Raw genomic sequence first — 26,222 nt, forward strand, 5'->3', positions numbered from 1 at the left:
AAAGATGTATGGGGGAGATGAGGCTCAGATACTTATGTATTGAACAATTTTTGGATTCGTAGTAAATGAAATTTTAAACATATCAGAGATGGATCTTGTCAGGTGGAGTTCCTTTGACCCACTTTGTGTGATATTCAGGATGGTGGAATATAGCCCCTTATACATTTGCACTGCATTTGGTTGTTACTAAAAACTGCAATATAAACAATAATAAGCAAAGAGATAATCTATTGACACAGTGTCTGAAATGTTTTGCAGAATTATGGTAAGATGACATTTCTCTGATCCAAATACTAACTTCACCAAAAGTTCGAAATACTACAAAATTACTTATACAGTGTAGTTCCCTGTCCTGAATGCATGTACATAACAGAGGTAAAAAATGTAATAAATGAAAGGTATTTTCAAACCTCATAATCAAGGTCCAAATAATTGAATTCCCCTTTTGCATGAAAATGATGGCTGTGTTTATCCACTGTAAAGTTTATTTGATTGTTAAAGTGTTCAATAAGGACAGAATGCCAGTGCTGATCATCCAAAAGGCTGCCCAGAGTAATATTAATTTGGTCATTAGCAGAATGAATTTTACCATCACCTTGAGATGAGGAAAAACAAACAAACCGTAAGCTTCCCTTTAAAAACCAATAAGGATATTTAAACAGGTTACTAACTTTGACATACTATATCTTAAAATAGGCTTAATAAATGGGAATTCTTGACACCATATGTGAGGCAGCAAGACTGTATGTCTCATAGTCATTACCTAAATGAATGAATAAAGAAAGTTTTCCTTTCACTAATTCCAGTGTAATGTGATCTCCATTCTGTCCTTCTCTGTGCAGTAGAATCCCATAGCTTTGCATTGTTTTAAACTTCAGAGAAATGACATCTTTGAGTGCACTCATAGATTTTTGATTGAATCTGTAGATCAGGCAACTTTTCCCATCAAAATCAGCCACCTCAGACCCTAGTAAAACATTAAAGATAACTTGTAATCATATCTGTAGAAAACAAGAGTTTTAATTTGCTTCATAGTGCATGGATGAAGCATGAAAGCAGACTTCCCCTGCCCATCCCACGACACACTAAATCAGGATCCCTCAAAATGGAACTCCCTGTTCTCTCAAGTGCCAAGTGGACTTCTCCAGCCGTGTACCATTGCTAGGTTCCATACAGTGAGTGGCTCTGAAGGGACGTAGCCTCTAAACACTTGTTTTTTAAAAGCATACTCTGAAGCTTGCAATAAAGGTAGCACTGCAGCCTTATAATTGGAAGTTTGGGGCCTAATTCTGATCTCATAGTATTCTGATACTAGTCTGATTATTACATTCAATACAATTGCTCCTGCTCTATATGAGCATGAGAGGAACTTTAAGTTCATTATATCTCACTGAGTGAGGCATAGGACTTTCAAACTACCCCAAGGCAGAATATGGCTTTGAACCACTATTAAAGGTAATCTGAGTCATTTTATATTCATTTAAATTAACATTAGTTCATTTTCTTGTGGAAAAGGAATAAAGTTGATTTTAGAAAACCTATTATCATATAGTTAGTTGGACTTGGCTCTCTTCTCACCAAATGGAACTTCATTGGCATCAAAAGAAATACTCTTTGTTTACCCCAGGGAGATAAGACCAATAAAAAGAATACCTGTCAAAATCAGTTGCATGTTAAACAAGACAGACATGAAGGAACTGATATCACCAAGAAAAGCTTTTAGAGTATTCACACTTCATAAGTAAAAAAGAAAAAGGTAATTATCCTTGAAAGATACATTTGTGAAATAAGTAAAGATGTAAAGGGCACCCAATAAAATATTACGTTACTTTTCAATTGACTGACTTCTTCCAAGTCAGTGGAAATCCATTATCTATTTACTAACTATTTAATATGACAAAAAATATTGCTTCACGTTATGGCACAGGGATGAACTCAGTTCACCATTATCCGTAGTATTTAATGTTAGCCATTTATTTTCACCACTCAAAAATCTTTGTCAAACACACACAGCTATTTTTGGAGAATGTAGTCAGCTGATTTTCCCCATATCTTATTAACGTATTTTGTTCTGATGAAGAATTTATTTACCAAGTGCACAATGAATATGTATTACATTTTTCCTAAAAAGCATCTTTATAAGACTATCATCCTTTGAGGCAATGTTGAGGCAATATAAATCCATGGCAAATACAAATGATGTTTATTAGATTGCAAAAAATAAGGAGTGTCAATAAACTTTTAAAAAATGCTTTCACGAATGTAACAATGCAGTTACACACTCATTGTATATATAGGCCCTGGTTTTACTATTGGTAATGCATATTTTTGTATTAGGTATTGAGCAATTTGAGCATCAGAAGAAGAAGAATGTATACTCCTGCTCTCCAAAATCACTTTACAGGCAGTCCCCGGGTTACGTACAAGATAGGGACTGTAGGTTTGTTCTTAAGTTGAATCTGTATGTAAGTCGGAACTGGCGTCCAGATTCAGCCGCTGCTGAAACTGACCGCCAGTTCTGACTTACATACAGATTCAACTTAAGAACCCCAAGCTTCCCCAAGTCAGCTGATGCTGAAACTGATCAGTGGCTGATTCCAGGAAGCCTGGGGCAGAGCAACTCTGCCTCAGGCTTCCTGTAGTCAGCGCTGGTCAGTTTCAGCAGCGGCTGACTTGGGGACACCTGGGGCAGAGCAGCTGGGGTGCTGCTGGGTTGCTCCAGTAGCACCGCTCCTCGGCGCTACTGGACCAACCCAGCAGCACCCCAGCTGCTCTGCCCCAGGCGTCCTGATTCAGCCACTGCTGAAACTGACCAGCAGCGGCTGAATCTGGACCTGGGGCAGAGCAGCTGGGGTGCTGCCGGGTTGGTCCAGTAGTGCCCAGAGCGGCGCTGCAGGACCAATCGGCAGCGCCCCAGCTGCTCTGCCCCAGGGTCCAAAACAAAAGCCTGGTCTGCTGGGGGGGGCACACTAGCTGCGCCGCCCCCCCCCCCCCCAGCAGACCAGGGACACAGGAGCAGAGCCGCAGCAGCAGCGGGGTGCGCACCTCTGAGGCTTTGCTCTAGCAAAGTCTCAGAGGCGCGGGACCCCACCGCTGCTGTGGCTTCAGTCCCAGTGCCTGTGGTCTGCTGCTACCGCTTCAGTCCCGGTGCCTGTGGGCCATCCCCATCAGACCACAGGCACCGGGACTGAAGCGGCAGCAGCGGCGGGTTCCCGCGCTTCTGAGGCTTTGCTGTTGCAAAGCCTCAGAAGCGCGGGAACCCACCCGGTGCCCCTGATCTGCTGGAGACGGTCTCCAGCAGACCAGGGGCACCGGAGCAGCTTACGAACGGGGCTCTCTCGCCCCGGAGCTCGCAGGTAACAATCCGCAACCTCGACCTCCGGGGCGAAAAAGCCCCGTTCGTAAGTGCGGATCCGACATAAGTCGGATCCGCGTAAGTCGGGGACTGCCTGTACTATTTACAATGGGATAAAATCTGTAGTTCCCACTAATCCTTATTCAGGAAAAAAAATCTTTAATATGAATAAGGTCTGTGAAAAGAATGTAACTATTGATCAGAGACATTATTAGCATTCTTGTGCAACTATCAGTTTTTACCATCACTCCACTCCTGCCAGAGGAGACGGGAAGAGCTAAAGTGTTCCAAAATGCGGGTCGTCAGGATAGAAGTTTAGGATTCTAATTAACAAAGAGCATTACATTGTGTACTACTTTCCTCGCCTTTGCTGTAACCATTAACTCACATTTTTGTGAGTATGTTTCCTCTTATGCTCTTGAAATAAACATTTATGAGACAAGTCAATGAAAAGGATGATTCAGTATGTGATGACAAAACTTAATTTTCACAATGTTTTCAGAATTACTTAGTCCAAGACTTAGCTATACTTCTGAAGGTACACAAGAATGCAGAGCTGGCATAAATAACACTATGCTGCAGCTCCATGCATACCATAGATTCCAGTTTTTCAATGGTCCTCAACCAAAAAAGTAGAGATGTTTTGGATAAAGCTAGTCAAAATATTAGTTGCAAGCAACATATTTCAGTTTTGCAGATGTTTTCATTGTTTGCATTTCAATACAAACAATGTTTGCAGTTCAGCATAGAAACAAATGGCAAACTCCGTTGACAGTGTGTATTAACTAATCCTTATTTATTATCACTTGTATTGTTCCTCATAGGCTCTCTGTCACTATTAAATAGCAGGAAATGAGATCAACAGTTCAGCAGTTCAGCATAGAAACAGTTTAGAGAGTTACGAGGAGCTAAGTTTGCCACTTGAATTGGGCTTTGCATAAAACAAAACTACTATAGAAACTAGGTAACCATAAAAATCATACATAATGGGCCACATTTAAAAATATATTTTTGTCATCACATTTGCGCAGAATTCATGTGTCTGAGCTACACAGATTGTAGACAGACCTTTGTCCATCTTCCTTCATCTGTCTATGGATTTTGTGTAGCCCTAGTATAAAGTAGGTTGTCACAAAGCCTTTTTCCAATCACCTAACAGTAGTAGTTCCAGGACTCTGGCCTGGAGGTTTTGGGATGAGAATCCCCCAAATGCTATGTTGTTGTTAAGCAATGCTTCCCATCTTAATTAACGGGTCTAACAAGAACACTCCTAGAATTTTCAATTAAAAAAAATCTAGCTTTATAGAGCACAACCGTCATCACAAACACATTAGAAATTGTGACAAAAGTATATGTGTCTGTCTCATTTAGGAAAGAGATGGTTGGATACCTGTAATGGCCTCTAAGACAGGGAAACATTTCAACACATCTGTCCTTCACTTGTGTGAAATATGAGTTGTTTGTAGCTGTGTTTACCAATCATCAGCAGATGGACCAAGCAAGAGAGGTGGTAGTTGAGGAAAAAAGGAGTCTGCCAAAGAGACATTTAGGCTTCATGCAGCTGCCAGGGAACAATTAACACTGACACTAACTGCATAGTTTCACCCCCATAATCTGACATTTTAGCTAGTGACAAAACGCAGGGAACTGCTGCAGAGATGGATCTGTCTAATGTGCACACTTTGAATAGGAAGAACAAGCCGCCAGGGGCTGAAAGTCATTATTTATTGAAAATATAGAGGTGTTTTGCCCAAAAATCACAGGATGATGCAGATGAGGTCAATATGTCTGAGGAAGAGAATCATTTGCAAATGGCAAATATGTTTTTTCTTCTTCTAAGAAAGAAAAAAAAAGTGAATTATGCTTAAGGAGAATGAAATGAAAGACCTGGATAAATGCATCAGGAAAAAAACAACAACAACAGAACACGGGAGAGGACAATATTATGGAGAGACTCTTTTAGTATTAATAATATATAATTTCCTAGCTTATTATTGCTATGTGCATTGCAGCAATATGTTAGTGGCCAAGCAGATCAGGAACCAACTACTATAGAGAAAATGACAGTCTCTGTCCAAAAGAACTTATACTCTGAAACATGCTCTGTGTGGAAAATTTACAACTGTCACCTTACTTATATGGATATCTTTTCTGGGAATCATTTACTTCAGTTAGATGATAAGCTGAAAGCACCGGAGCATGAGAAATTGACGATACTAGGTATCTGTTCTTGGGAGCTGGCACTTTGCAGACAGATAATACACCAGGCAATTTAGAATTAGTGCTAGCCATGATGCAATGTATATTTCCTCTCAAATAGCCTTGCTGTGGCATATGATTAGAGGGAAAATGTATTTAAAGGCCTCTGGCCTTCTCCAAAACTCAGTGTAGAAATTGTACAAAGGGGAATCAGTTGAGCCATAGGAAGGTTTTTAAGCAAAAGTAATCTTACATGCAAAAATGCATGCAGGCTAGTGGCTTTTGATGTCATATACTTGGAACAGCATTATACTGCATGGAAGAGAAAGGTGAAATACCTTAGAAAAGGAACTACTACCCTCACTTCCCCACACACAACCACAGACCTAGAAACAGGTTTGTTGCTGTAATAAATACAATAAATTTGAAGGTTTATTAACATAAAGTGTGTGCAGAGGTGGGTGGGATGGAGGAAGGAAAGGGATACCCTCCCTGCTTGGCTGCCTGCACCCTTTGCATGATCAACTGAGTGCTTCAGGAAGAGTTCTCAACACTCTCCCCCAGTCAACTCAGAAGCCATTCTCACAGGAGGATATGCCCCTGGCTTTAGGATAGGCGTCTCCCTATAAGCAATAGCATAAATCATTCTTGCTCTTCCCCTGTTCCTCCAAGCCAAAGGTAGGAAGAGAAATGCCCAATGAACAGTTTGGGATGCAAAAGTTCAGTGAATAAAAATCATTGCAGATTGGGATGCAGTAACAGACAGAGACTCCAGTATATGGTCACATGAAGAGGCCAGAAAGTTATTGAAGTATTAACAAAGAACCTCTAACTACTCAGCAGGGTTGATCCAGCATGGAATTTGATTGGGCACTAATGGCTCCAGTCCTCTAGACCTGAGAATGGGTATGATGGCAATGCCTGTCCTATACCCTTAGGAAGTCAGAGTCCTAATCCATGTCCTTCATCCATAGAAGAGATGAGATGAGGGGAGTCCTAGGCTTGGGTTACACTAATATAAAATCATGCCTGAGCCTGTGCCCAAGCAGCCCATCAGGTTATAGGACCTCACACTGGAGCCTTTCCTACCCTTTACACAGGAATCTACTGAAGGAGATGACAGTAAGATGTCTTAAGTGTCATTGCTCCTAAGAAAGGAGGCTTAGATGTTATCCCCACTTTGCCAGGCAGCTAGAAAAGAATTTGCTTATTTCATGAGGTCTTCCAAGATAATATCTGACTCCCTGATACACACCAGTACAGTGTCCTTTCCAACCAGCTCTGAGGGATAGTTAATTCTTGAATGGGAAATCACTGCACCTACTAAAATGGTAATATATTCACTGATTTCCTGTTGTTCTGTCTTCCTTGCCTGATCAATCTTTGCTGGCCTGGCAACTCCTCACCAAATGCGTCTTAGTATCATCTCTGACCAAACAAAGATAGCAATGGGGAAAAGAGCCAAAATCAGGCCAACATTACTCTTTATCCTAATAAACAGATTAAGCCTTTTTTATGCCTAAATTTGTTTTCTCATAAGTGAATAATCCCACAGCAAGTTCCTTCTATCCTTGCTTGTCAGGTACCCTTTTTGTGCATTTATCATTGAAATATCACACCAGTGTGCAGTGTCATTATGCAATGTCACATACCTTGAGAAAGAAAGTTATCAACAGATCCAGATTAAAATATATAATGGCACTGTGGACTGCCTGTCACATCCTTCATTATAGCTAAATTGGGTTACCTGACTATCACTTCTTTAGTTACTTCAACTCAGCCTGTTACTCAACTCGACCTGTTACGTGGAGGACACAAAGGCTAACTCTTAAAATGGCAGAGTTAAAAGTTATTATTTATCTATTTCTGGTAGGTGTTACTTGATGTTTGACGCTCTACATAAATAGCACGGTCTCTGCCATGAAGAGCTTACTTATTAAAACAAAATCAGGCAGAAAAAACCAGAAGGTTGGGAACAAAAGTATTTACACCACGTAACAAAAGTATCTGATGTTAATTTGCTACGTCCTAATAATATAATATTTTAACAACATAATCTTTCATTATTTATTTAATAGTTTAATAACTGAATTTCCCTTTGTGGCCTACTTCTTTGTCACAATCATATTGTTTGCTTCTTCCAGGCAGCATGATAAAAGTAGTTCTTCTGGACGGATTTGATTTAAAAAAGGGCAGTATCCTTTAGGAAATTAATAGAAACAATGTGCCACACAGAGGGGTAACATGGAACAAAGTACAGACGCACTTACAGGACAGATAACCAAATGAAGTGTCAAAGATGGCATAGGTGGCAAAACAGAAGGAATGGAGCTTAACATGGAAAGAAAAAAAACCCCAAGAGTGGATAAGTAGGGAAAAGCTGGTATAAGCAGGAGCTTAAACATAATGGAGCAGAGGAAGGGGATCGAATGGACAAAGCAAGATGGAAAAAGCAAGAAAGAGAGACAAAGTCAAACCATTGTGGAAAAGAAGAGCTTAACAGTTATGTTTTCTGTGAGCTAAAGGGTAGGGATGAGGGTGTTAGGTCATAAGGGAAAAGAAAGGGAGATTATTGTAACCAAAACAGATGATGGGGGTCTTGGGCAAGAGTTCTAGTAGGGAAAAAATGCTACAATCTTGTAAAAGCAGAATTTGGATATAGTTTACACATGTAAGGCCAGGAACAGGGAGGAGGCATAGTTGACCCCTGCATTATTGGACTCAGTGACATGAAATCTGGTAGTAGTATCAATGATTGGCAGCATAGCCAGACTAGAAAAGATAAGGAGTGAGATTCTGTCCAGTGCCTCTAAGAGACACAACATAGAACTCAGAACCTGAGGAAAAGGCAGTGGGGGTGGCAAAGATGGCTTTAAGTCTTGGGATGCTGTGTGGGGGGAGGTGGTTCTAAAAGGCCCTTCATGTACAATTCTGGAGTCCTGCATAAGTTAGAGCAGATTCTCTAGACTTCCCAGTAGGACACAATCTCTGCAGTGCTGTGGCTTTGACAGACACACCCTTTTTTACCCACATCCCTGCCTCTAGTATTACTTCTTGCTAGGACTCGGGAGATGGTCTTTAGGAGGCAATTTTAGGATTGTCTTCTTCAGTTTCTGTGCTGTGAGAATACTCCTGGCTTTCTGGTTTGCTGTATGCTTCTCTTATATACAATGTAAAGAGGCTAGAGTGAGGATGAAAGTCTCAACCAAGGAGTTTACTTTTAGCCATGTTATATTTGACCTAACAGAGAAGAGGGAGAAAATGGAAAAGATTCTGTATTGGATGAATGGGAACAATCTAGGAGGTACAGGTAGGTTGTGGTAATTAAAATCTTGTGAATAAAGAAATGGAACTTAAAGTGAAAAAAGGGAGCTGGCAGGTACAGTCCTCTGGTTTTGCTCATGAACAGTGGGAGCCAGGAAAAAAAAAAGGACAACCTGTTGCAAGATTAATGGAAGAAAAGGCAAGAGACAAAGAAGGAGAACCAATAGAGAAAAGTAACACACACGCGCACACACACACACACACACACACACACACACACACACACACACACACACACACACACAGGCAAAACCAAGGAAGAACTGTGTGTCCAACAGGTGGCTTATGACCAACTAAAACACATACTACTGATATCTGCAACATGCTTGCAACATCTATTACTCACATAATAATGTTGCACAAACTATTTATAAATGTACTCTTAATATAAGTAATAACATTGAAGTAGTATTGATTTATGAGGAGACCAAAATTAGAGCAGAGTAAATGCTTGCTGTGGCTCCAACATCAATAACCTTCCAGGGGCCTTATGAATCCAAAGTAGTGGATATTTTCCCTTCTGAACAGCTACTTTTATACATGAAGTGTGCAACAATAGCATTAGGAGTTTGGGGTGAACTAGCATTACTGGATTGCATCCATATGCTTGATACTATTGAGCTTAAGATGTAAAGAACTGGATAATAAGGAAAACATTGCTAGATAATGTAGAAACAGGTAACATCTCTGCATGAAAAATTAAAATGAATAATATTCAAATAATGAAGCTGACAAATCTACTTCCATTTACAGATTAGGTAAAAAATCATTATTTCATTCAGATGATTCAGCAAAGACTTACTATATGTACAGCCGTAAACCTCTATACGCATTCCAATTCTACCATTGGGATTCCAGTCCAAAGGGACAAAACGGAGAAATCTTGCTTTGATGGAATGTTGAAGTTTATAGTACACAACACTGTCTGCATTTGTATTTCCTGAAAAAGCCTAGAAGAAAACAAAAAAGTATCAACAATATTCATATTGCATATGCAAGTAAACAGATGCTCTACTGACCTATTTTTTTATTTTATTTTAAGGCTTTACCCTATAAAACACTTACGGATGTAAATTTACTCATGTGGGTAGCCCCTTGAATTCCATGGAACTACCGACATGATCGAACTTATTCAAATGCTTACGTGTTTTTGGGATAAAAAAAAAACTTAGTAATGTATCTATCCATCCAATTATTTATATTGTTCTCATTTGAGTGCCTTCAATCTTTTATAATAAAAGTAAAAGTGAAACTATTGTATGTTTTTAAAAAGTCCCCTAAGAACTCTATTTTGTGATATCCTTAGGTGTCAGGGTACTATGCCATCTAAAATTACTTGTATATATTATGGAGAAGTTATTATTCTACTCTTCTCTAGCACAAAGGGAATTTAAAATCCAATACCCTGTTGCCCTTGTGTGTGAACTATAGTAAAACCCAAGAATTGCTGTTTTTTGAGAGAATGTTTATCTTGCAAACAGGACTGTAGATTTCCAGCTACTGGAGACAACTTTTTATATTAAGAATTTAATACAACAATTTTAGAAAAAAATCTTCATGTGTATTTTATTTTATAGGTAAAGGGAAAAACAGGTATTTTTTAAAAAATCTGTATTGGCAATAATAATAAAAAATGAAATTATTTCTTGCAAGTGATGCTTTAATTACTGAAAGAACATAAGTGACACATATCCTCTAGTAAATATTACAAACCTAGCTCATTTTTTTAGTCTGTTTTGAGTAGGGGATGCTTAGTTTCATTTTCTCATCTCTGAGGACTGTGATATAAAATCTGGCACCAAAATATTCAAAATAAATAAATTTGTGGTGTCTATAGTTGACAATTTAGACAGTGGCTATCCCTGAAATGTATTGGTTAATTGTAGCATGGGAACACCTTACATTTGGAGATTATCAGTACATCCCCGTTTCCATTATGTTTTGATTGCCTAGGGGATATTGCTATCACCCTATACAGTGGATTTGTTGTGACTGCAGAAGGAGATTTAACAAAGGAACATTCTGGTTTACTTTTCTCATCCCATCTTTACTTTGAAGTAGAAGCAATTCAATATGAGTCTTCCTATATAAAAATAAAATTTCCCACTTTCTCTCCCTCATCCTAGTGGAATTTCAAATTAATTGTTGGCTTAGAACATTGAGTATGAAGAAACAGCTAGTGAACAGGCTCATTAGCACTAACCTATTAAGTCAGTAATAAGTAATGAGAGTCAACAACTTTAAATATCCACACCATTTGCAGCTTCATGCTTTATAAGCTCGCTCTCACAGCAAGAGAAGGCAGAAGTAAACACCGGAGAACTACAACTATGTTCAGTATGAGACCCTTCTGAAATTCTTGTCCCTTAGAATCCTATTTGTAGTCACTAACAGATGTAACAGCTATCGAATGTGCCAATTAGTTTGTTGACTGAACCAGAACTCAAGCCCCAGAAGTGTAACTACAATGAACAAATTAAGTATTCCATTATGCTTTCAATTTTTTACAAGATCATTTCTGGAAGGCATGCACCTAGCAAAAATGAGTTGTTAAGTTTTGAATAAAGTCCGCAAATTGCTTGATTTTTTTTCTTCAGGGGATACTGAGCCATGTGGTCTTAATCTAAAATTAGGTTTCTGACAAAAATAACTTAAATGTGAATCATATTCTTCCTTGAACCACTCTAAGTAGCCAGTTTAAAAAAAAAAGATTTTCTGCTCTTTTACAATGCTTTTAGCTGGAAATAAATTCTAAAGTACATCAGTTGAGTCAAGAACTACATGTATCTCTAGTGCTTGATGTTAAACATTTCCCTAGCCTGTTGTGAGCACTTTTCAGTTTGAAGAGAGAAAAGAAATTAACTTAAGCACTTACAGACCAATAAAGAGAAAAAGGATGAATGCAGAAGATCTGATCTGAAGTCTGTGGAAGTATCTCAGAGTATTTTTAAGGAAGTCATCATGCTCAGCATGACAAAAACATTCTTGATTCAGTGAGGGATACAATTTCTGCTTTATAACCCAGTACTCCAAATATTTAAGCAAGTGAGTAACTTTACTCATTTGTTTAACTGATTATATAAAAACATACAAATGGTCCTTCTAATCTCATATCCTGAAAATAGCCAGTACTAAATTCTTCAAAGGGAATTCAAAGAACAGGACAATTTTGCATGGTCCATCTGTCGTCCAGTTCCAGCTTCTAACGTGGATGTGTTAGGGTCACCTGATATAGGAGTTTGTGTCCCTGACCATCTTGCTCCATCAAGTTTCATTGATGTAACTATGCCCCAGAAACTTATCTGATTTTGTTGTTGTTGTTGCTGTTGAATTCATTTATTCTTTTGTCTATAACAACATTCCATGGCACTATGTTCCACAAGTTGACTGCATTATTTGAAGAAGTATTTTCTTATGTTTCTTTTAGACCTGCTCCCTGTTAATTAAATTGGGGACCTCTGGTTATGTAAAGAAGTAAACAACACTGCGGGTGTGTCTACACTGCAGTGTTTTTCCAGAAAAACAATACTTGCGTCCACATTGCCATTGAGTTCTTTCAACAGAAAGTTGAAGAACAGATGTTTTTTTCTGATGGTGGTAAACCTCTTTCCATGAGGAAGAAACCTTTTTCTGAAAAAGCTTTTGATGTGTGTGGATGGGGAAGAGGGAGTTATTTTGAAAGAAGAGGCCTCTCCAGGAAATAACATAGGTGCCCTGGTGGCCACTCCATCCATACGAATCACAACTGCAATGCGAGATAGCGTACAATCAATGTGCACATGACTTTTTCATTGAGCTTTTGTTGTGTGGCCACTGTCTTTCGAAATAAGCTTTTCCAGAAGATCTCTTCCGGAAAAGCTTCTTCCGAAAGAAGCATATAGCGTAGACGTGGCCTTCCTTATTTACTGTTGACACATCATCCATGATTTTATAGATTCTCCTCTATATCATTTTTCTTCTAAATTGAAAAGTCGTAGTCTTTTTAATTACTTCATATGGAAACTGTTACATATCCCTAATCCATTTGTTGTTCATTTTCTGCACATTTTCCAGTTTCAATATAAGAATTCCATGGGATTTATATAGCAGCATTATGTTATCTTTATTTTCTTATCTATCCCTTTCTGAATGGTTCCCAACATGTTTTTTTAAACTGCTGTAGTACATTGAGCAGATGTTTCAGAAAACTACCAATGATGACTTCAAGCTCAGAATGGTAACAGCTGATTTAGACTCCATCATATTATGTATATAGTTGGGATTATTTTCTTCCAATGTGCATTACTTTGCAGTTATCTGCATTGTATTTCATCTGCCATTTTTTTGCCCTGTCACCTTGTTTAGTTCGATCCCATTTTTATCCTCTACAGTCAGCTTTGGATTTAACTACATCCAGTTATTTTGCAAATTTAGCCCACTTCATGTTTACTCCCTTTTCCAGACAATTAATGAATATGTTGAAAGGTGTAGATCCCACCACAAATTCTTGGGGAACCCCATCATTTGCCACTCTTCATTCTGAAAACTGAATATTTATTGCTATCCTTTGATGAATGTTGAAAAACTAGATAAATACATTACTTACTTCTTCCTATAACACAAGAAGTAGGGGTCACCAAATGAAACTGATATATAGCAGGTTTTAAACAAACAAAAGCAAGTACTTCTTCATAGAAGATGGAGTTAACCTGTGTAACTCCTTGCTAAAGGATTTTGTGAAGTCCAAAACTATAATAGGGTTCAAAACAGAGCTAGATAAATTTATGGAAGATAGGCCCATCAATAGCTATTAGCCAGCATGGGCAGGAATGGTGTCCCTAACTTCTGTTTGTCAGAAGCTGGGAATGAATGACAGGGGATAGATCACTATCACCTGTTCTGTTCATTCCCTCTGAGGCACCTGGTATTGGCTATTGTCAGAAGACAGAACACTGGGATAATTGGACCTTTGGTCTGACCCAATATGATTGTTCTGATGTGTTTATGTTCACTGTTCAATTACACTGCTTTTCACAGTATTCTAATTTCCATTGTTCACCTGCACATTGCTTGTTGACAGAGGTGACCATTAGAAAGTCACCAATTGCATATACATTTATTGTATTAAATCTACATATAATTTACAATTTTAGCCAACCAGAGGATTTACAACTCTGCAGCTGTATAAAAAAGTAGGGTGTTATGTGTATTACTTCGTTAAATATAGACCAGCCAGAAAATAACACATTGTAGTCATAATACTTAGCTCTTATAACACTTTTGAGCCTTAGATTTTAAAACGTTTTAAAAGGATGATATGTATCTTTATTTCACAGATGGCAAAACCAATGTACAGCTGGTTAAATGAGTTGCCAAGGGTAACACAGTAAGTCAAGGAGACACCCAGGACTTGACTCTGAGTTAAAATATTATGCAATGCTCTTTTTTCAAAAGAATAATACAAAGGAATTTGCAAAGAAATGATGACACTCAGGAATCTTGTATTCCATTCCAGGTGTTAGAGAGGAGTGTGCTTTAATTGTCACAGGCTCTTTTGCGCATTCTTTCCAAGTGTGACTTCTTATGTCCAGTCTCTCTCTATCTGTCCCAGGACTGTCTCTTTCCATCTTGGTCCCACATCAAAGTTCCATTCTCCTGACAACCAGTCCTAGCCTCCATTCAATCAAGCTTCTCATTCCAGTCCCAGTCTTCTTGCCCAGCTAGTTCCTGCCTCTTCTTATCCCAACTTCCAGTCCTAATTTTTCTCTTCTCCAGTCAGCCTTCCACCCTGTCCCCCTCAATATGTTTCCCATTCTACTCTTCTCCCAACCCCTGACAGGCTCTGTTTTTGTGTGCTCTGCATTTAAAACAGGTAATTTTATCTGCCACTGGAGACAGAAAGGTGCTTCCTGCTGTCAGTTTTAGTGCATGGATCCCACGGCAACCCAGTGCCAAATTAAATGAAATTTCACATGAACAGCAAAAATCATAACACCTCTGCCAAATTTCATGTTCCAAAATTTAGGGTCACTAGAACTTTTGCCCATGATCTGACAACCTTTTATTTAAAAAAAAAAACATTTTTCCTAGTTTCTCTCAGAAATGACTGAACATTTTCAGCGAAAATGTCAAATTAAAATCAGCCCAACCCAAAATTTGAACACAAATATTTAAAATTTAGCAAAATTATGGACACCTGAAAGCAGGTTCTTATAAGGGAAAGCATTGAACAAACTTAATGAGAAATATGTATTGATAAATAGGTTACTCTGTACGTGTAATCATGCTCTGATTTTGATTGCTGAAATTGCAGTAGCATAGTAAAAATTACTAAACATGTCATTTATCTTCCTTAAGCAAAATCCAATACAAACCAAAGTGCCCTTAAAATGTATTTTAAAATGTACCTTGTTGAAAGAGACACTACCAAGTTTAATAGTGAAACTAGTAAGCCATTACATATACGGGAATTGCATACAATTCTTTCATATGTATTGTATGTATATTATAACAATACTTAGATTTTTTTTTAAAAAGCAAAAAAAACCAAAACAATAATTTGCTGAAGATATGATCCTCACATGATCTACCTGAAACTTACTAAATGTTAGATTCAGCAACAATTTCCAAAGCCTTTTGAAACATGCAACCATTGGAAAGTAACAGTTGCTTATTCTATGATGGATCAACAAAAGCTTGTTTCACTGGAGAAAGCAATTAAAACCTTCAGCTCCACAGTGAGGCATTATACTGCTGCCTGGATGTCCCAGAATTCATGTCAAAATGTTCCCACATTCCTGGAAACTCTACAATTCTTGATTATTGGAGCAGTCCATCTTGTGATCCAGTAGTCCCTACATTCCTAAAGTATCTTCTCTTGTATGATGCCCAAAGGGGAAACAATAAATCAGACCAGGGTTTGATCTGGGTACAACAGGTATTTTAGAAGGACCCTCTGGCTGTGGCTACACTGCACAGTTATTCTGGGATAAGCTATTCTGGAAAAGTTATTCTGAAATAGCTTATTTTGAAATTGTACATCTATACTGCAGGGAAGCCTCCAAATAAATCTGAGGCAGGCTTCCCTAATGTAGACATGCTATCTCGATTTCAAGACCCAGGAGGAATTACTTAGAAGGCCCTGGTGAGGAGCTATTTTGAAATAGCAGAAGTGGAGAGTTTATACACACCTTATTTCGAAATAGCTGTTTCAGAATAGGCATTATTCTTCTTAGAATGAAGTTTATAGAAGTTGGAATAAGCTGTCCGTTATTTCAAAATCATTTTGAAATAATGGAAATGTTGTGTAGACTTTCACATAGTTACTTCAGAATAATGGCTGTGAAATAATTTTGCTGTGTAGACACACCCTCTTTCTCCACTTACAGAGAAGACGACCTCACACAGCTGGAAACCTGTTTGAAAGATTCCCTCCTGAACTTTTTAAGAAAGTTGTATACTTATCTCTGGGCTGCACAACTCTCTCCTCAATCTTTTCAGTTGAGTTCTACATTGGTGCTATCAGGCTGTGGCTAATCCAATACCTTCGGGCCGGAGACCCTTTAAACTTAAATCCTGAATGTTTATGGAAGAACCAATAAAAATAAGGACATCGAGCAACTCATACATCATTGTCAGTGGGCTCCCACAAGGGGAATCTCTCTCAATACATTGAGACATTGCTGTTAACTTAGAGGGAGCTGCAGTTTGGAATGAAAAGCTGTCTCAGAGACAGCATAAAACTTGAGAGGCTTATATACCTTCCACTGGCCAGTAACTGCTAAAGTTCTTTTTCAGTTGAATAGGGGCCAAACAGAATTGATTTGAAATAAATAGTTTGGTCTAAAATTAAAAGTTTGTTATTGTAAACAATATACCTTAAAAGGGTAACAATTGCTGCAGCTCAGCTTAAAGTAAGTGAATTCCAGCTACATATTTTATGTAGCTGAAATTGCATACCTTAGCCTGACTTTCCAGGTCTAGAGTAGATCTGGCCTTAGCTCCTTCAAGACCTTTCTGATTTGAATGTAAGATTTCCTAGAAAAATAGTACGTCACAGAGCTCACTCTTGTTGCTTACATACAATGCATCTTTTTGTAGACATCCAGTGACAACTCCCAGTTGTATTTAGGCAGCCGTGAGTCTCAAAGGAAGTAAAATAATTTCCCCCCATTAGAAGGACCCCATGTAGCAGCACAAACATTATTTTACATTACTTGTTACATCCCCACAACACAATAGTCTAACCAGACTTCATTAATTTCTGGAGTGACAGGAGTGAAAATACTATGCATTGCTTATTCACTTCAGGTAAGAAACATGTATATTTCTCTCTGTAAATATATGCACACTCAAAAAACTTGTGAAGTTCTAAGGTGAACTGAAATTTTGTGCTTATACTCTCAATACAAGATTCTTTAATTATATTTGTTTCCAAACAAGATCTTGAAGGATTAGCTGTCTCCAACTGTTACAAATATAGTAATCAAATATGAAGACACTTGTAATGACCTTTGAGCATTCCAATCAAACAAATATGATTATTATTTGAATTAAGCCAATCTAAATATATCAATTGTAACCAACCTATCCTCTATATAAAGCAGACCTTCTAGAGAGCTGCAAGGCCTCTATCCATTCTGGTTTCAAATCACTTCTGAAATCCAACTTTTCCAACAGTGCTTTTTAAAAGAAGCAGCAAGGGTTGAGATATTTTATAATATATGAATTAATACCTCCCCCCATTTTATTACACATTTTATGAAAAGCACTCTGTTTATTGTACCATTTTCCAATACTCTTCATCTGTGTTTGTTTTCTTTTTTTTTTTTTTTTTTGCCCTCCAGATTGTGAGGTCTTTAGAGCAGGGACCTGAGTTTTATAACTATATAGGGTCTAGCATATTATAGGTACTGCTAGAGTGATATAATAAATAAGAATAGATTCCAATGAAGAAATTAAATTACTTTTGGTGCAGCATAACCCTATAGCATTCACAACACTAAGAGCTACCAATTTATGAATAGGAATATAAAATCTCTGTAAATTAAAATACTTTATTCACCTTGCATACAGTTTCACACTTTGCTCTGAAAATGAAATTAAATGACCAGCAAGAATGAACTTCATTACTTATGCAACACAGAAATTGTGGAAGAAATGCTCTGTAGCTCTTATGTCCAAAGGGTCATAAATTATATAATGGTACAGTAAAAAAGGTTCCTATTCAATTTAATTGTGGCCTATCATTTTCCTAGATGAAGTCTTATTGTTATTGGCTTTCAAAAGAAATGCCAGTGTACAATCATTCTGAAGATATTAGGATTGGTCTATACTTAACATTTATGTTGACATACTTAGGTTCCTGGATGATGTAGCTATGCTAACCTAAGCTTAAACATAAGCATTTAGGTTGAAAGAAGAAGGCTTACCATTGGCATAACCTGGGAAGACATGAAATAAGCAAGGGACCAGGCATGGAGGATCCAGCAACATCCATGCCTAGGGAAGGATTAGAGTTGAAACTACAGATATGTAAGTAGAACAGGAAATATTTAGTCAGATGTGGTCAAGTTATTTTCTTTATTTTGGGTTTGTTGGACTTCTGTGCAATGCAAGCACAAATGAGAAAGATTCAAAGAGTAACCATGAAAGAAAAGAAAAGCTCCATTTATGAATGGAGGTCATTGGATGGAAGAGTATCATCATGTTGTAAAATAAAAATAGAGTGCAGGTTAGTCTCCAGAATCAAAGACGGACAGCTGCAGTGATCCACAGAGCTGTCACTACCCATAAGAAATCCTCAACAAGTACTGAGAGCGATAACAGCATGAAATTTTTTTGTAGTGATTCTATTTGCAATCCACATGGAAATGCAGAAGTACTGAACAAAGAAGTAGGAATTTGAATTATACAAAGCAAGAAAAGGATATTTGAAAGAAAGTAGGATACACCTGTGGAACAAAGTGATTTAAAACCCCAGCAAAAGGTCACTTGGCCTCCCGGGAACAACGTCACAGCAGCCTATGATACCGTTAGCTACCAGAAAAGAGCCAAAGAATTTACTTAATTCTTTAAGGGAAAAAGTCACTTTTTAAAAGCTGACATTTTAAGTCATTTAGAAAGACAGATTAAGAAAGTCTTTTGATAAGACTTAATAGATTCATTGTGTGCTCATATTTCACTTTAAGAACAATGCAGTCTAGGCCTAATTTTGTCTAGTACTGCATATCTAAATTTCTTTTTTTCTGTATTAAAAAAGTAGAAGGGACATAAAATCTTTGGGTTAGATTGAATAAGCATGAAGGAGAGGGATTATTTTTCTCCTCTTTATTTTCTATTATTTCTACACACCAGTCACTGGAATAAAGGCTCTGATCCCTATAAAAAAGGCCTTAATGGGGTGAAGATTTTCATTTAGCCTAGCATCCTGTGGGATTTGGCTACAGCTTCTTCCTCATTTTAACAATTCATTCTAATACCTGGGAGACACTGACTGTAACACACATGGAATGAGACACAGGACAACAATTTGTGGCTTGTAAACTATTCAAAGTGATGCTACCCAATTCCTACATACATTTCAGAAGGTATGTCAACAGCCAGCAAACACTTTTCCAATATCAATTGCAATATTAGACGATGCAAAAATTGTGGGTAATAGGCAAAAGACATTAACATTCCTGGTTTCTCCAGCAGCATGCTAAAGTAGTTGAAAACAAGCCACAAATTGATCTGGTGATCTGATGCCTGCTAGCCTAGGAGAATCACCAAGAACCCACCACAGTGGGGGGCAGAGGGCAGAGAGAGAACAAAGCTGATCAGCTACTCAGGGGTGAAGAGAGGCCCCAGGTACATATTTCTTCAAACCCACAAGGAAGTCAAAAAGAGAAAGAAATTCTGGAACAGGGACCATGCCTAAGAAAAGAGCACTGCGGAGGGAAGAATATGCCTCATTTGCACTGCTTTGTAGCTAGAGTATTTTGGGTATTATTAATGATTACTTCTCTTTATAAAATGGACAGAACAAATTCTCCTTGTTGTGTGGCGATTAATCACATCCAGTTTACAAAACATATTGCTTGGGTGCTGTGACTCTGAGATAGGTTGCTTATAAGAAACAATAGATGCTTAAATAGCACAAACAACTAGTAATATTATTAGCATAAATTTGAATTATATATGTTAAAATGTTAGATAATTAGATGATGCTTATGAGTGCAAGTCACACTAAGTCTGATTAGCTTAAAGGCATACCCTTGTCAAAATAGTTTGATAAAATAATGTATTCTAATCCAACTCACTTTGTTTAGCATTGCTGCAAATTTGACTTAAAAATTCGCACTACTTCCTTAATGTTTGCAGCTAGTCAAGAATAGAGACTACAACGATGTACAGTCAAATCCTTGTAATGGCTATAAACTGGACATAACAATAAAATGACGGTGTTTTCAAGACCCCAACATCTGTGCCTTGCAGTCTTGAGACCAGGATCCAGATTTTCTTAGTGTAAACTAGAAAGCCATTGACTTAAATGGATACATATTGATTTAATAAGAGTTGAGTCTCTGTTCCCATGTGATTAAGGTTTGGGAATTGTAGAGACAGCTTGTAATTCTGAGCTTCTTGGTTACATAATCATGCCAGGCATTAACTTGCATCTCTGTGTGCACAGCAGTCTGTGAGGGTGAAAGCTAATGCACAAACCAATTAAAAACAGTCCTGAATGGTGGGGCGTGCTTCTAGGTTGCAGATGTCCATGTTATCAGGAGCTTTACTCATCTCTACAGTGAAACATTTCCTTCAATAACAAACTACTCCCTGGATTAAATGTCACAAAAGGGAGTTGATCAGTCTGAAGCACAGTTCTTTTTATTAAAAATGATCTACCTTAAATGAAAGCACTGACAACTTCTTTTTTCACTTACTCAGCATGTTGCCCCTAGAGGAATGCTTTCAAACTAGCAACATGTTTATGAGACAAAAATCAAAGCCATGCAGCTCTGAGGCAGTACAAGTGTTGCCAGCTTCTATTATAATAATGTTCAGCATATTTAATATCTTTTATATCTAACAATTATCACATAGCTTGAAGGATGACATGCAGTCAAAGATGCTTAAGTTGTGCTACAAAACTGGAAATTGTGGTTAAGTGGTTGGAGATAGATGAGTGCCCGGATCTCACCAGCTAAAATCATACCTCCTTACAAATCATTAAGAGTTCAAGACTGGTTATGACACTAATTTAGAAAACACCAGAACAGATGTACTATCAAAAGCACTTGGGAGTTATTCTGTCTAGAAGGATTAGCATCTTTCCAGAAATCATTTCCAAACCTATTCCTAAACAAAGTCAGTAGTTGAAGGCAGAGGGGAGAGTGTAGAGTGTGGCACATCAATACTAAGAGAAATCTGTAACAGGCTATCCTTTCTCTCATGCACCCCTGCCATGCAAGCTTTCTCGCAGTGTGTAGTAAATCGTGTCGCCCTTTATCCTATGGGAATTCTGCCTAAGTAAAGACAACAGGATTTGGCCCATATATTTTATAGTGTTCCAATTCAAACCGATTTTTATTGTAATGCTGGAAGGTATTCAGGTATATATTCTCTTACAGATTTGTGTACGCAAATCAGACTCATTGCATTAGGACAGGGGTGGGGAACCTTTTTTGGTGAGGGGCCGCTGACTCAGAAAAAAATCATTTGGGGGCCACAGAGGGAGAAAGCAGGGGGGTTGGAGCTGGAACACAAGTGTGGGCTCCTCAATGCTAGGGAGGGAGTCCTGAGCCTCAGGGGCCAGATCCAGCCCCCTGAGACTTAGGTTCCCCATCCCTGCATCAGGAAATATGATCCTTTGTTACCTTACACTCAATGCAATGATTTACTCCTAATACACCAGATATTCATTCACACAAATGCCATTTTATATTGTTCTTGCAGTGAAATGGTACCCTGGAGTGGGTGAAAAAATAAACTGGTGTGAGTGAGAAATTCTAATTTTAATAATAGATATTAAATTTGGGAGGACTACTTTGCACACTGACAAGTAGAAATTAAGGAGGAGAGTTAGTGTCATGTACCCTTCTTGCTGTCCATGGTTCACCAGTCAGTGCTCTATAGAACCCTGCTTGAAAACCTTTATTGGTGCATTCAAGAATAGGTAAACAATTTGCCTTCGTATATTTAATTCTTTTTAGCAACTCCTTTTATTTGCTTCAGGCGGTAGCCGAGTTAGTCTGTAACAGGAAAAACTTAAAAAACAACAAATAGTCTAGTAGCGCTTTAAAGACTAACAAAACATGTAGATGGTATCATGAGCTTTCGTGGACATAGCCCACTTCTTCAGAACTTCAGGAGAAGTGGGCTGTACCCATGAAAGCTCATGATATCATCTATATATCTTATTAGTCTTTAAAGTGCTACCAGACTATTTGTTGTTTAAGTTTTTCCTTTTATTTGATCAATGGATCTTTTTATATATGAACTACAGTATAAATACTGCTCCATTTCTCAAGCACATTCAACCACAGAAAAAGATAAGTCGTATAGACACTCAGGCAAGTAGGCTGTTGTCCATATCACAGCAATGTAAGTATGAAATACTGCATTTGAGTGCAAAACAAAACAGTAGAGGTTAAAAAAATTAATAGAAATTAAACATATTTAAATACAGACAGGTTTCAGAGACTTCAGAAAGGTAGCTGAGTTAGTCTGTAACAGGAAAAACTTAAAAAACAATAAAGAATCTGGTAGCACTGTAAAGACTAACAAAATATGGAGATGGGATCATGAGCTTTTGTGGGTACAGCCCATTTCTTCAGCTGACCAGAGTGTTGGCTGTCCAGAACAAAAAATAAATAAGGAAAGGAGGGGGTGGGAGAGAGAAGGAAATAATTGGAGGAGCGGAGAAAAAGAGGTAGTGGGTAGATACATACTGGTTCGGCTTTCCCTTTGGAATGTAACAGAAAAAACTGAAAATCAACAAGTTGTCTATTAACACCTAAAGACTAGATAATTAAAAGAGGCAGATAAGAACCATTAGTTTGCACTGCAAAGGAAGAGTATTAACACTAGATTCTACACAGACTGACTCATACTAAACCCACTGATTCATACAGTTACCTTCATGCCTCCACCTCCCATCCAGAACACACCATATGATCCATTATCTATAGCCAAGCCCTTCGATACAACCGCATCAGCTCTAATCCCACTGACAGAGACCAGAAACTTCAGGATCTCTACCAAGCATTTATAAACCTCAATTACCCACCTGGAGAAATAAAAAAACAAATTGAAAGAGCCAGACGAATACCCAGAAGCCACCTACTTCAAGACAGACCCAAGAAAACCAACAATAGAACACCACTTGTCATCACCTATAGCCCCCAACTTAAACCCGTCCAACACATTATCAATAAACTACAACCTATACTAGAACAGGATACTACACTCTGAGAGGCTCTGGGAGACAGACCCATAGTCTCCTACAGACAACCACCTAACCTCAGGATGATTCTTACCAACAGCCACAGGACATACCACACTAATGCCAATCCTGGAACTTTTCCTTGTAACAAATCCCGTTGCCAGCTTTGTCCACATATTTACTCTGTGACACTATTATTGGACCTAACCAATTCAGTTATATGTGTTCTTGATCTTATTCCTGCTCATCCAGAAATATAGTTTGTCATCACGTGCCGACAGTGTCTGTCTGCTGTGTACATTGGATGAACGTCTCAGACGCTTCCCCAAAGAATCAATGCACACAAAACAGATATCAGACAGTATCATAAAGAAAAAAAACCAGTTTCTTGCCATTTCAATCAGAAAGAGCATTGTCTCAATGACTTACCTGCATACTGCTTCAAAGGCATTTTAACACTTGAAAGAGAAACTTCTGAACTGTCATTCATGCTTAAATTTGACACTTTACGCCAGGGTCTTAACAAAGACACTAATTACCTTACCCATTACAAAGATAGCTTCCCCAATTATCACCTCTAATATCACTAGCTCACAGACATTCACCTCGCCCTCCTCATCCCCCTTCTGTTCTGAAATTTGATTTGTCCTTTTTATATGTTTTCACTTTTTTTGATTGTAGCCCTTTGGTATATATGGTCATGGCTATTTTCTTCCACAATTTGATCTGAGGAAGTGGGTCTGGCCCACGAAAGCTCATCACCTAATAAACCATCTTGTTAGTCTTTAAAGTGCTACCTAGTCCTGTTTTTTGTTTCATAAAGAACCATAGGCACCTTCATTGTTTGGTTGGTTGATAATGTCCCAGCCACCCAATATTGTGATTTAAACCATTTGCATGAGAATTAAACTTGTGAATGAAGTGGAGTTCCAAAACTTCTCTGTGTATTTGGCTTGTGTAATTGTTCTTACCAAAACAGCAACTTGGAGATCCCTTAATGAGTGTCCAGGGAGGTTAAAGTGTTCATCAACAGGTTTCTGTATCTTCCCTTTTCAGATATCTGATTTATGTCCATTAATTCTTTTCTGTACGTACTGTCTAGTTTGTCCAATGTATATTTCAGTGGAGCACTGCTGGTATAGATCACATTACTGAATGTGCAGTTAAATGAGCCTCTGATTTGGTGGCTGATGTGGTTAGGTCCAGTGATGAATTCTCTTGTATACATCAGCAGAGTTCACACTGGGGCTAGTTGCAGGATTGGGATCCTTGATGCTGATGATGTAGCTGTGTAGGATGGTTACCAGAAACTTGTTTCAGGTTGGCAGCCATGTTAGTCTATTTCAGCAAGACAATACCGGTGACACCGGACTCCTTATATTTAAATAAACCAGTAAAGGAAAGCTGCAACAATAGCCTAGTACACACAGTAAGAAAACTATTTCTCCAAATCACTCCAAAATAGAACTGACTCATCATATATTATATATATTATATAGGGAACAAAACTAGCAAAGGATATACAAGAACTCAGTTTTACCACGAATCATTACATTCAAGCAGTCTCTTCTCTCACAGTTAATGAGAGATCACTTCAACTTCAAACCATTCAAAATAGCCCACAGAAGTCAATTCAGTCATTATCAAGCCTTGAGTTTCTCATATTTGACATCTTATTCAATTAAAAGTATATGACTTCATCCTTCATTCTAACTCCTGATTCACTTGAAAATGTTTTTACATTATTCTTGTTACCAATGATCATTAAGCATTTGATTAAACCAGAGATGCTATTTAATGTGTTCAGTAAAACCAGGGAGGCTGGTATTTGTGATAGGAAGGTTGCTGCTAAAATAATAAATTGTTTGGTCCCCAACTGCATTGTCATCACTGCATGAATCACAGAAGAGGAAAAAGCTGATTATAAAAGAAGAAAAGCATCTGCCTTCAAGGGCATGTCTACACTACCATTTTTCAGGTTCCCTGGCAGTGTAGCTGTGTTTCCTCCCCCATACCATTCTGCAATAAGTGGTTCAGGGACCAAAATGGCACATCACTAAGCTGCATATGGAGTGGGGTGATTTCTTATGCCCCTATGTACACCCCTCATCCTCCTCTCACCCCACAGTGATCCGCAAACGCCTGAAACACCATCAAGAAGTATCCCTTCCTGTTCATGTACTCTGTGGCAAGGTGGAGTGGAGCTACAATTGGAATATGTGCACCATCGATTGCCTCACCAGAGTTAGGAAAGCCCATCGCTGCAAAGCCAGTCACTATGTCATGCACATTTCCCAGAATCACAGTCCTTTGCAACAGAATGTGATTTATTGCCCTGCACACTTGCAGTAGTGCAGCCCAACAGTAGACTTCTCCACTCCAAACTAATTTACAACAGATCAGTAGCATTTGAGAGTCACCAGCTTACACTGAGAAATTGCCAATACTTCTCTACTGAGAGGGCAGCTGTCATATGGGCGTCTTTGCACTTGATTTCAGGAGCCAGCTCAGCACATTACACATGCTAAAGTTCTGTAGCCACTGGCCTTCATCTGACGCCAGCATAACAATGAAATCCCGCCGCTCAATACTGGTTTTCCTAGACCCAAAGTGACTGTCTACCATATACATGTGTTCTGTGACAGCCAAATGCAATGACAGGTTACTGCTGTCCATCTCTCACAGAGTGTGATCTGCATGTGATTCTTTTTCCTCTGTCAGTAACTTCAACAATAACTCTGCTGTGATGCATGATGTCCTCAAGGAACTGAACATAGCTGTAATGCGATTGACTCACCAGCATGGTGCCTTCAGCTGGTTGCCTCGGGGAATTAGCTCGGTGTTTCAATTTGTGCCTTCCTCCAGCTGGTCTCTCCCTGTTCTGTTCTTTAACCACACCGTCATCTTCAGGGCACTGCATTCCCGCAGTGCTCACTC

At 38.4% G+C, this 26,222-nt stretch overlaps 1 protein-coding gene across 1 annotated transcript in view; it reads right to left on the minus strand.

Annotated features, from left to right (window-relative positions):
• The window catches only part of CNTNAP4 (contactin associated protein family member 4), a 304,206-nt gene that overhangs the window by 107,038 nt on the left and 170,946 nt on the right, over nt 1-26,222 (minus strand). The window contains exons 4-6 of the mRNA XM_075931856.2: nt 9,681-9,828; nt 764-967; nt 411-595 (exon numbers count right to left, since the gene is read on the minus strand). Coding sequence (XP_075787971.2) covers nt 411-595; nt 764-967; nt 9,681-9,828 — 537 coding nt within the window. The remainder of the gene's footprint in view (nt 1-410; nt 596-763; nt 968-9,680; nt 9,829-26,222) is intronic.

The sequence above is a fragment of the Pelodiscus sinensis genome, chromosome 6 (genome assembly GCF_052426305.1).
Source record: "Pelodiscus sinensis isolate ZL-2025 chromosome 6, ASM5242630v1, whole genome shotgun sequence".
NCBI lineage: Eukaryota > Metazoa > Chordata > Testudines > Trionychidae > Pelodiscus > Pelodiscus sinensis.